General features: G+C 41.1%; 1 protein-coding gene across 2 annotated transcripts in view; it reads right to left on the bottom strand.

Annotated features, from left to right (window-relative positions):
* Positions 1-12,806, bottom strand: part of nr3c2 (nuclear receptor subfamily 3, group C, member 2) — a 271,870-nt gene that overhangs the window by 83,321 nt on the left and 175,743 nt on the right. For both annotated transcript variants that reach the window (XM_055646550.1, XM_055646544.1), the window contains exon 3: positions 8,802-8,950. In XM_055646550.1, the coding sequence (XP_055502525.1) occupies positions 8,802-8,950 (149 nt within the window). The remainder of the gene's footprint in view (positions 1-8,801; positions 8,951-12,806) is intronic.

The raw sequence follows: 12,806 nt of genomic DNA on the forward strand, positions 1-12,806 counted from the left end.
AATGCCATGAGAGAACAGGGATTGAAATGGGTAAATGTACCCATTACAGGTACCTTGAAGAAGGGTCTCGACCCGAAACGTCACCCATTCCTTCTCTCCAGAGATGCTGCCTGTCCCGCTGAGTTAGATAGATATGCCATTTATTGTCACTATACATGTACAGTGAAACTGAAAGCTGCTCGTACTCAGTGCACACAAAAAACAAGAAACAGAAAAACAAAACAGAAGGGAGATGGGGGGTATAGGTGCACAAAATACTCCAGCATTTTGTCTCTATCTTCGGTTTAAACCAGCATCTGCAGTTCCTTCCTACACAATGTGATATGGATCTTGCATAAGTGTGATTTGGTGCAGCTGGATTTGATATGTAGTGGAAGATGAGAGGATGACATGTAATAAAGAAATCAAGACAGGAAGTAATAAGGTTGTGATGCAGGGGCATAGAGTCTAATATAGGTACAGGTGATAGAGCTGCTGCCTTACAGAGATTCGGGTTTGATCTTGGCCTCGGGTACTGTCTGTGTGGAGTTTACACGTTCTCCCTGTAAAAGGTCTGTCCCACTTTCACGACTTAATTCTTTCACCCCGACCATTTTTTTTACTCGTGGACATTTTTTATCGGGCTGGAAAAAACGCCCCGACTTACATGATGCCACGAGTACCTACGGCTAGCATTACGAGCCGCTACGATATTTCTACGAACCTACGACCTCCTATGGACTCGTTACGAACATTCTGCGAGTTTGAATCAGCGGAAAACTCGGGAGAATTCGTAAATTACCTCGTGAAAGTGGGACAGGCCTTTAACTGTGTGGATGTTCTACGGGTTTTTCCGGTTTCCTCCCATATCTGAAAAATGTTTGGGTTTGTAGGTTGATTGGTCTCTGCTTCTCGTGTGTAGAAAGTGGGAAACTGGGATAACATAGAACGAGTGATCGATGGTCAGTGTGGACACGGTGGGCTGAAGGACCTGTTTCATAGAAACATAGAAAATAGGTGCAGGTGTAGGCCATTCGGCCCTTTGAGCCTGCACCGCCATTCAATATGATCATGGCTGATCATCCAAATCAATATCCCATACCTGCTTTCGCTCCATACCCCCTGATCCCTTTAGTCACAAGGGCTAAATCTAACTCCCTCTTAAATATAGCCAATGAACTGGCCTCAACTACTTTCTGTGGCAGAGAATTCCACAGATTCACCATTCTCTGTGTAAAAAATGATTTTCTCATCTTGGTCCTAAAAGACTTCCCTCTTATCCTTAAACTGTGACCCCTTGTTCTGGACTTCCCCAACATTGGGAACAATCTTCCTGCATCTAGCCTGTCCAACCCCTTCAGAATTTTGTAAGTTTCTATAAGATCCCCCCTCAATCTTCTAAATTCTAGCGAGTACAAGCCGAGTCTATCCAGTCTTTCTTCATATGAAAGTCCTGACATCCCAGGAATCAGTCTGGTGAACCTTCTCTGTACTCCCTATATGGCAAGAATGTCTTTTCTCAGATTAGGAGACTGAAACTGTACGCAATACTCCAGGTGTGGTCTCACCAAGACCCTGTACAACTGCAGTAGAACCTCCCTGTTCCTATACTCAAATCCGTTTCCAAGCTGTATCTCTAAACTGAACAATAGTGAAATTAATGAGTGAAATTCCGTCATGATGATAGGCATGTCAGTATAAAACCTTGCTCAAGACAGCATTAAACTACGTGGCCGAGGTGACTACCAAGATGATCAAGGTGTGACTTGGTGTTAATGGCAACAGTGGAGAATGCTGTCAGCGGTAAGAATACAAGAGGTTTGCCATATGAGCTTGCTCCACCATTTAATTAAATCATGGCTGATCTCTGCATGGCCTTAAGTCCACTTCCTTGCCTGATGCCCTTCATACTCAATTCCTCTTTAGCTGGAAATTTTATTTAACTCAGCCTTGAAAATATGTAATGACTGGCATCCTCAGTTTAGTTCAAGTCAAGTCAAGTTTATTTGTCACATACACATACAAGATGTGCAGTGAAATGAAAGTGGCAATGCCTGCGGATTGTGCAATATGCTGGGTACAGAATGCCAAAGGGTTATAACCCTGCAAAATGTGTATTTGCTCTTTATTTCAGTCTTAAATGGATGAGCCTCTATCTTGAGACTATGTCCTCTAATTCCGTAATATCTTAACAATAAAACCTCATCTCACAATCTCTCCTGTTCAGTCCAGAGGAGCTTATATATCTCTGTATGATCACCTCATTTTCTAAAACACCAGAGCATAGAACCAATCTTTGTCAAGTAAGCCTTCCCTGCTATTCCTCAAAGGCAAGCATATTCTTTCTTAAATAAGGAGACCTGTACTTTAAGAGAGAGGAGAGAAAGAGAAACAAGGAACTGCAGATGCTGGTTTACAAAAAAAGAAATAAAGTGATGGAGTACCTCAGTGGGTCAGGCAGCATCTCTGGAGAACACGTTGAGTATTTATTGCTAAATGACATGCATCTAGGATGAAAATTGTGAAGTATATATTTTCTATCATGTTATCGTAAGGTCATAAGTGATAGGAGCAGATTTAGGCCATTCGGCCCATCAGGTCTACTTCACCATTCAATCATGGCTGGTCTATCTCTCCCTCCTAACCCCATTCTCCTGCTTTCTCCCCATAACCCCTGACGCCCTTCAGATGAGTTATGGTTACTCGTCCCCAAAGGATCATTTATTACACTTCCTATTACACATAGCCTTATGTACCTTAACTTGTTCTATGGTTGTGTTCACAGCCTATTGCACTAGGAAAATGTCTCATTATACAAACTCAATATCATCTTTGACACTTTAAATTGCTCAATCTATGTGAAAATTAAAGTCTTTTGTAATGATTGCATTATGTATATTTTAAACTCCCATTATTTTTTAACACTGCTCAACAATATAATTACCCTTAAAATACCTATTATCAACCTCTGCCAATGACATTTCTTTTTACCTTCACTACTTTCTCATTTTCTCAGGAAAGGTCACTATTCTGTTTATCCTTAAGATAGGTCTACCCTACTTCCCTTTTCATTCTACTTATTTTTCTAACTGTCATGAATGCAGAATGTGTGGCAGGCTCAAACACAACAGCGTTGGCCTTCCTGAGCTGAATCGGAAGATATTATGAGTCTATTTGCCTCTGCCACCCAGGCAGCCTGCATTGCCATCATGGTTGAGCAAACCGGTGGAGTAACACAGGTGGTGCCAGCTCAAATAACCAGAGAAGGAAAACACATATTGAGCTTAAAAAGCTGAGTATCGTGTTGCGAAAGTCAACAACAAAATGAAATCTTAAAGCAGCTCCAGTGTATACCCTAAAATCATTCTGAAGATTCAAATTTGCAGGAACCATTCCCTGAAAATTCATCCCCTCAGTTGGGGTAAATTCATCATAAAGTAGCATTAATCTGTTGCACTCTATTTTTAAATATAATTCAATAGACAATCAAACAAATGAGTGTCCAAACTTCTGTCCACTCAAGTGCATTCATCACCATTCACATGTTGGCCTCAGTGATGGGGCACTAGTGTCTGATCTGGTCATTGCTACACTGCTGAATGTTACATTTTACCCCAGTTTCATATATCTTGTGTTTGTTTCATATATCTTGTGTTGTTTCATGTATCTCGTGTTTGTTTCATGCTTCTTGTGTTTTATGACTGTCGGCAAATCAATTTCCCACCTGGGATAAATACAGATAAATACATATCGTATAATAATAATAATAATAATAATAATACATTTTATTTATGGGTGCCTTTCAAGAGTCTCAAGGACACCTTACAAAAATTTAGCAAGTAGAGGAAAAACATGTATGGTATCGTAGTGCCCAATGTTGGGTTTGGGTGGTGAGCAGCCCCTTGCTATGGCTGGAATGATAGTGGGCATCCAGTGGTGTGGGTTGGCAAGAAGAGTGGATGGATGGCAGTACAGCTTCACCCCCCCCCCAACCCCCATCATCAGACTTCTGAAAAGTCCTTCCTGAACCTACAGTATATTCCCAATTCTCCAACCTACCTATTGCAGACTTTGGATTTTTTCTCTGGAACTGTTACTCTACAAGGCTTATAACTATATTCTGCACTCTGTATCTTTCTCTTACAAACGCCTGTTGAAGCCATGTGTCCCAAACATATTGGTGCCCTGAAATGGAGGGGACTATGTATAAACACCGCTGTAATTTCTACATGGTGAAACCAAAATGTATAAAAATGGCCTTTACTAAAATCTGACAATGTGCACTTTAACCACATGTGGTTATTTTCTATTACAAATCTCAAACTGTGGAGTACAGAGGTAAATAATTAAATGATGGGTCTTTGTCCCAAACATTATGGAGGACACTGTGTATGGAGGCCTCAGAAAGGATGCAGAGGTTTACGAAAACAATGCGTGTATTAAGGGACATTAGCTACAGCCAGAGGTTGGACAGCCATAGCTTTTTTTCTCCTGAATGCTGGAACGAGGCGAGACTTAATAGATATATATATACAATTATGCGAGGCATAGAGAAGATAGACAGTCAGAACCTTTTTCCCAGGATGGAAATACCAAATTGCAGCGGGGCAAAGTTTAAAGGAGATATCCAGGGCATGTTTTTTTTGTGAGACCATGGAACACACAGTCAGGGGTGATGATGGAGGCATTTATGATGGTGGTATTTAAGAGACTTTTGGATAGGCACATGGACATGCAGGGAATGGAGGGATATGGTTTTTGTGTAGGCAGATAAGCATTGGTCTTGTCATCATGTTCGGCACAATGTGGGCCAATGGATCTGTTTCCTGTGCTGTACTCTACTCCGTTCTAATTTACTTATCTGGAGTACCTGGCATTGTGCTGGTAGAACCTTGTTGTCCTGGGAACACTTGCAGGACAACCAGGTCCAAATACTTGTAGAAACAAGGAACTGCAGAAGCTGGTTTACAAAAATAAGGACACAAAGTGCTGGATTAACTCATTGAGTCAGGCAGCATCTCTGGAGAACATGGATAGCTGACATTTTGGGTTGGGACCCTTCTTCAACTTTGTACACTTACATTGCCCCAAAAGGTATGATGCATGGAGAATGTCCTCACCCTGCATGTCCCTGATGTATCATCGTGTCCGGCAAACCTGGCAGTACACACCACATTCTCTCCATATGGGAAACTAACCAGAAATGAGTGTTGCCATATTTAACAGCAGAAAAGCAACCGATCTTCAGTTGCACACCATTGAAAACAAATAGCATTATGCTATTGAATTTCTTGACAGCTGGTGCTTTGCCTACCAGTGATGAATTCAAATGATGTGCATATATTCAAATTTAAATTAAGTTTCTCAGAAGTACAGCAGATGATTTAAAAATCAAAATCAAAAAAACATTATTTTCCAATTTGTAATGTTAATTAGTACAAACAATCGATTAAGATGCATGGAGCTCATGGTGATTTTGGTAGTTTACCCTCAGAAGGCGTCGTTGGGATGGAAGGGTGTTATACTGGCAAGATCAGTGGTGTTCCTCAGGGAACAGTGCTCTGACCTCTGTTGTTTGTGATATGTATAAACAACTTGGACGGAAACGTCAATAATGTCATATTCAGTACCAAATATGGACGGAGAAATAGCAGATGGTCATTGGTGAGACAAGCCGTTGGTGTGACCTCAAATGGTGCATTGTGCACAGTTCTGGTTCCCTGCAATAGGAGGAATGTCATTAAGCTTGAAACGGTGCAGAAAAAGTTCATGAAATTGTTACTGGGACTGGAGTGCTTGAGTTATAAGGAGAGGCTGGATAGCCTGAGACTTTTTTTTATCGGGAGCTTTGGAGGCTGAGGAGTGATTTTATAGAAATACTAGACCAAGTGCAGACCCGTTGGGTCTGCTCCCCCAAGGCACCCGTTCCACATCCGTAGCCCCCACGGGAGACGTGGTCCTCCAACTCAAGCCATTCCCGAACATAAGATTCCAGCACTCAGCGGTGCGGCTGTTTTTAAATGGCGTCTTTGAGGCGAGAGGCGGGCGACAGCAGGAGGCGACAAAATGAGTGAGTGGGGGGTAGGGGGGGGGGAGAGAAGGATTATATTAAAAATGTGTACATAAACACGACAACATTTAATCAGGAGTGGATACTTGGAATGAAAAGTGAAATCTCTACCGAAATTTAAAAAATCTCGATGTTTCTGCGTCTGGTGTTGGCGTAGCAACGAATCAAAGGCTGGCACCCACAAGACAGGCAGAAACACGCGCACACACACACACACACACACACACACACACACACACACACACACACACACACACACACACACACACACACACACACACACACAGTTTTAAATGTAGATAGATATAAAATCATGAGGGGTGCAAATAAGCTGGATGATAATAGTGTTTTTTTCTCCAGGGTAGGGGAGACTGAAACTAGCGGACATAGATTTAAAGTGGAAGTGGAAAGATTTAAAAGCGACCTAAGGCACAATGTTTTCACATGGAGGGTAGTGGGCATATGGATGAGCTGTAGAGACTTGCAAAATCAGAATGGTTAAAAGGCGTTTGGATGTGCACACAGATTCTACGACTACAAAAGGTAGAAATTGATGGGCAGACTGGTAAAGAAATTGCCGTACTTCCTATCCACATTCCCATCTGTCCCATAAAGTCAAGCATTATTTCAGGCCCCACAGGATGACAGGTATCTGGGATATTACAATGTTGTATAAAACCATTACTGACTGTGAGGCTGTCAATAAAAAATAACACCCCCCCCCTTAATTATATTTAGATTTTTAAGTGTCTAAGATTCCCAAAGTGAACAAACCAACGTTGTTATTCAGTTAGAATAAACTGCACTGGGTTAATTTTTTTCCGACGTTTTGATGTCTGGCTTTTGATGTAAATATCAAGGCTACAGAATAATTCTCAGCATTTTTTGTGGTTTAAAATGGGCTTTCATAAGAGCAAGCAATGACGGTGCAGCCATGTGTTTTGGTATACATCTGTGCAGCATCACAAGAGATAAAGCCAAGGGAAATTTTACATCCATCCACTCCCCACCATCAGTGATGAGTTAAGCAACCCTTTAGAATTATCAGTACCACTGGAATCAGATGCACAAATCACATAAACACCTGCCGATATAATTTTCATCCAGGGCCACCTAGAGATTGGCCAAGAAAACATCACAGGCAAATAAAAAAATCGTTCTCCAACTGGAGAACATGCAGTATATGCATAAATCACACAGAGTCTGCGTACCAGTTCTTTTTGTGAAATATACTATACACGGAGGACTATCAGGAATGAGATTACCACAAAATCAGCAAGGAAATATTCTCAATTGGATAACTTAGTACAGGCAGGATCATACTTCACCATGAATAACTAAAGAAACAATCACTTGCTTTGATGACGCTTAATAAGAAGGAAACATTAGGCTCATATGTAGTTGGCAGTTTTCTTTCTTTTATCTTTTATGGTACCATATGGAAACAGATGGTGGACAGTCAGTTTCCTTAGCTCCACCACCAAGTCCCCTACTCCTCCTTCCCCTCCGACAACCCTTCAGAAAGCCCTCCGCCAATGACGCTGGCCAAGAAAAGGAATTGAAATGCAGTTTAAAAGCTGGCAGTCCTTGAGCTCACTTGCTGGCTTCTCTGAGAGCAACAATGTAACTGGGTCAAAGTCAAGCTCAGAAATGAAAAGGTTTATTGAACTGCTTTTAGCATTGAAGTGTACATCTGAAAGAGTGCAATCTATGGTTTATCTTATCTGCCGAGAGTGTAATGGAAGGGTGAATGCCAGTAGGGAAAGGCCTACACATGGTTTAAACATTGGGTGGCACTTTGGCGCAACGGTAGAGCTACTGCCTTACAGCGCCGGAGACCTGGGTTCGATCCTGAAGACAGGTGCTGTCTGTACGGAGTTTGTACGTTGTCCCCGTGACCTGCGTGGGTTTTCTCCAAGATCTTCGGTTTCCTCCCACACTCCAACGATGTACAGGCTTGATATAATCGTAAATTGTCCCTAGTGTGTGTAAGGTAGTGTTATTATGCGGGTATCGCTGGCCGGTGCAAACTCAGTGGGCCGAAAAACCTGTCTCCGTGCTGTATCTCTAAACTAAACTAAACACAGCTATCACGGAATGTATTTTCTTTCATTTGCAATTTGGGTAAATGAGGAAGTGACCGTCTGTATAATCTGTTCACATGATGCCAAAATAACTCATTACAAATACTGGACAAGGGAAGATTTTCCATCTTGTTACCAAATACATTAACATGTTGACTGTCTAAAAACATCGAAGTTGAAGGGTAAGATAATCAATTAAGTGAAATTGATGAAGGCTTCCAAAGAAATGTACAACATCATACTAGGAACTGACCACCTTGGGCCACACTTTGAAGGAACAAAAGAAAAAATCAGCAGCGGTGAAGTATAAACAAGGTTAACACCAAATTGTTTTTTTGTTGTAAAATTAATCCTTAATTCCCCCACAGCAGAGAGCATCCAGACAACTCTACAGGAAAGCACAGCTGCTTATCCTGGTTGTGTATTAATTGCAGTATTGTACTATTCACCAAGTACCGATATATTATATCAATACAATAATGTCTGAAGAAGAATCTCGACCACGTCACCTGGAATACCTGCTGAGTTACTCCAGGACTTTGTGTCCCTTTGCTGATCAATAATTAGATATGCAGGTCAGACAGAAGCAGCAGCTGATGGGGTTAACTGAAAAACAATCAGGATACTATAAAACAGATGATCCCAGAGGGAGTAAAAGAGATGATTACCTTCCACAGCTCTTTTGAAGAAAACTTTGCAACTGCCGCAGGTAAGGACACCGTAATGACATCCCGATGCCTCATCTGCACAAACCAAACACACCTTTGAAGGTGTTGTGGTCACTGATGAACAGCTCCGATCCAGTCTCATCGGGGAGCTGAAACAGATGACATTTTCCAACTTTAGAAATATGGTATGAATCTCTTTTTTTTAATGGACTTTAACAATCAAGTTGCTCATACATGCTGTTCGAGGTGAATACAGCACAAAATAAAACATGGCCATTTCAGATCATAAGAAGAATCCATCAATACATTTTATATTGTAATACACTGTAACACACACTTTATATAAAACTTTCACAGCAGTTCAGCTTCATGATTCATTAGTCTCCTGGTTTATTTTAGGAGATTGTGTACCCACTACATGACAGACATTCCATCAAAGTTCACCTTTGTCAATTGGAGTCAAATGGGTTCTATCTTTTAGACTGTAAGTTCAAGTAGGGGGAATCATACAATAGCAATCCAGACATTTATACTTCTGAAATCACCTGCATTAAATAACCTTGCAGCAGCGTAGCTTCTCATATATTAGTGCCATTTTAAAAAAATAACCTGTTATTTTTCCATGGCTGTACGTGTTTGTCACAGTACAAGGCACCTTTTAATATTTCTTACATGGGGAATGTTCCCAGATGTCTAAATAGTGCAAAATAAAATAGTGTCTTGCAGGCTCAGGAATCTCTGATCAACTCTGAATAAATGCTAAGATTGTTTTCCTTGTTGGAAATATTATTTATTCACCTTGATTTGCTCTTATCTTTTCTACAGTTTACCTTAATGATGCTCAAGTCACCTAGTGCACAGGCATCTCAGCTCTATACGGAAACTTTGCTGTCCACTGGTGAATCCCAGAACGCAGAAAGCTGACCAGAAAGACTAAATGAGATTACCACAGTAACTCCACTGCTAAACATGCAGGATCAAACCTTTGTTGGAAAGGCTTCCTTTGGAACCACCAGCTAGTTAGTTTAGTTTATTGTCACGTGTACTGAGGTACAGTGAAAAGCTTTTTTGTTGCATGCCATCCGGTCAGCGCAAAGACTATAAATGATTACAGTCAGGCTGCCCACTGTGTGCGGACACAGGATAAAGGGTATAACGTTTAATGCAAGATAAAAAGCCAGTATAGTCCAATTAAAGAGAGCTCAAAGGTCCCCAATGTGGTAGATGGGTGGTCCAGGACCGACCGCTCTTTAGTCGGTGGAAGGACATTTCAGTTGTTTGGTAACAGCTGGGCAGAAACTGATCCTGATTTGTACCAGTGTCATTTCAGAGGTGATATGCAGGGCAGAGAAAGGTCTGAGAATACAACACACTTCCATAATCACATTAGGACAAATCTTCCTGGCTGTAACTGGTGGTTCCACAACAGTCATTTTAACAGCAAGACTAATTTAAGCACTAGTGCATAGCGTTTTGAAGAAGATACAAAACAGACATACAACATACAGACATGCATACAAGATGAGACCTTTATAGATATATAGATAGATTGACAAGTACAGGTACTTGAAGTTTTTAGTTTAGTTTTAGAGATACAGCGCAGAAACAGGCTCTTCAGCCCAGAGTCAGCGTCGACTAACAACACTAGGTGTAGCTAAACCCTTATTATTCACAGAATTCAATTAATCTATAAATATGTATGTCTTTGGAATGTGGGAGGAAACCAGAGCACCCGACGACAATCCATGTGGTCACAGGGAGAACGTACAAATTCCTTACAGACCCGTAGCACCCGTAGTGATGATCAAACCTGAGTTGCTGGTGCTGTAAGAGCAACTCAATCGCTGTGCCACTGTGCCGCCCAGGAATTGGTACAGATTGCCGAATGGCCTACTCCTGCACCTATTTTAGAAACATAGAAACATAGAAATTAGGTGCAGGAGTAGGCCATTCGGCCCTTCGAGCCTGCACCGCCATTCAATATGATCATGGCTGATCATCCAACTCAGTATCCCGTACCTGCCTTCTCTCCATACCCCCTGATCCCCTTAGCCACAAGGGCCACATCTAACTCCCTCTTAAATATAGCCAATGAACTGGCCTCAACTACCCTCTGTGGCAGAGAGTTCAAGAGATTCACCACTCTCTGTGTGAAAAAAGTTCTTCTCATCTCGGTTTTAAAGGATTTTCCCCTTATCCTTAAGCTGTGACCCCTGGTCCTGGACTCCCTAACATCGGGAACAATCTTCCTGCATCTAGCCTGTCCAACCCCTTAAGAATTTTGTAAGTTTCTATAAGATCCCCTCTCAATCTTCTAAATTCTAGAGAGTATAAACCAAGTCTATCCAGTCTTTCTTCATAAGACAATCCTGACATCCCAGGAATCAGTCTGGTGAACCGTCTCTGCACTCCCTCTATGGCAATAATGTCCTTCCTCAGATTTGGAGACCAAAACTGTACGCAATACTCCAGGTGTGGTCTCACCAAGACCCTGTACAACTGCAAATTTTCTATGTTTCTATGTTTCTATTACAGTTAGAATGGATTTTATTTAAGGTTTCATTTGATCAAGTTATTTTTACCAACTGTTCCCTTAAATGAACCTAAGAGGCAATCATAATAAAAATGAAAATGTTTTAACTTGAAATTATTATGCAACTCTGCCCTGCCCCACATTCTGGCAAAGGTCTGTGGGTGTACATTTTTCAAGTTGTTTGAACATTTCTGCTTACTTCCATTTTTTCTAAATAAAGAATCAAACAATAGAGCTAGTGAAATCGTGAAAACTCAAGTATCGAGTGATCTATTTAAAAAAAATCTCGACCTCAATAAGTAAATCATCTTGCGCTTTCTTACATGCATTACATCTCTGGAACCACAGCAAAAGAATCTTGAAACGTGTGCAGAAGACATGAAAACGAATGGAAAAATATCATAGCAAGGAGCAGCTGGAAAATAGGCAGACAAAGACCGGCAGGAATACATCAATACTGAAGCAGCTTTAGGTGGTAGAAATGTGAGGTGGGTCTGCTGTAATCACAAAGAACTACTGTGCTCCATTAATTATTCTCAAATGTTATTAACTTAAGAGTCCAGGAGGCAGCAAACAGATTTCCACTCATTTGTATTAAAAAAAGAGAGGTCATTTTCCACAAACCTGCATAGTAGCATTAAAGTTAAGGTTTGGTCTCCTGCCTAGTACTGGCTTAGAAATATAGAAACATAGAAATTAGGTGCAGGAGTAGGCCATTCGGCCCTTCGAACCTGCACCGACCACCATTCAATATGATCATGACTGATCATCCAACTCAGTATCCTGTAGCTGCCTTCTCTCCATACCCCCTGATCCCTTTAGCCACAAGGGCAACATCTAACTCCCTCTTAAATATAGCCAATGAACTGGCCTCAACTACCTTCTGTGGCAGATAATTCCACAGACTCATCACTCTCTGCTTGCTATAATGTTTTATCATTGTCTGCTGGATTCAGCCTAGTCCATTTACAAACACAAAACAAGTGACTAGTATAATCAACTGGTGCCTCTGAAGTCAAAGATAATCCAGAAATAATTAAAGCAACAAGTTAAGCTATTTTTACCTAGTGAACATTAAAAATATAGTGGTTTATTTGACCATTTTCCCGATTCTGGCATTCGTCCACTGACATGTTGAGCGTTCAGAGGTTTTTTTTACTGAACGAGCTATGACTCACAATACTTCTATTTTCTGTTGAGAACAGCTGTGCCCTTGCAACTACACTGCAAGGCCTGTGAGGAAGAACTACATATGGCTGGTAAACCTTCACATCTAAGGCACAAGGGGTGAAGAATGTAGTAGCTATCTTCTTTAAAGTCCCACAATGTTTTTTGGGGGGGGGGAAAGATATATAAACATAATGGGTTATGAATTAAGATATGCATTATCTTGCCACTGTACTGTTATCACTTGTACACGCTTGAATTTAGAAGATTGAGGGGGGACCTTATAGAAACTTACAAAATTCTTA

This window comes from Leucoraja erinacea, chromosome 1 (assembly GCF_028641065.1).
Source record: "Leucoraja erinacea ecotype New England chromosome 1, Leri_hhj_1, whole genome shotgun sequence".
Classification (NCBI taxonomy): domain Eukaryota; kingdom Metazoa; phylum Chordata; class Chondrichthyes; order Rajiformes; family Rajidae; genus Leucoraja; species Leucoraja erinaceus.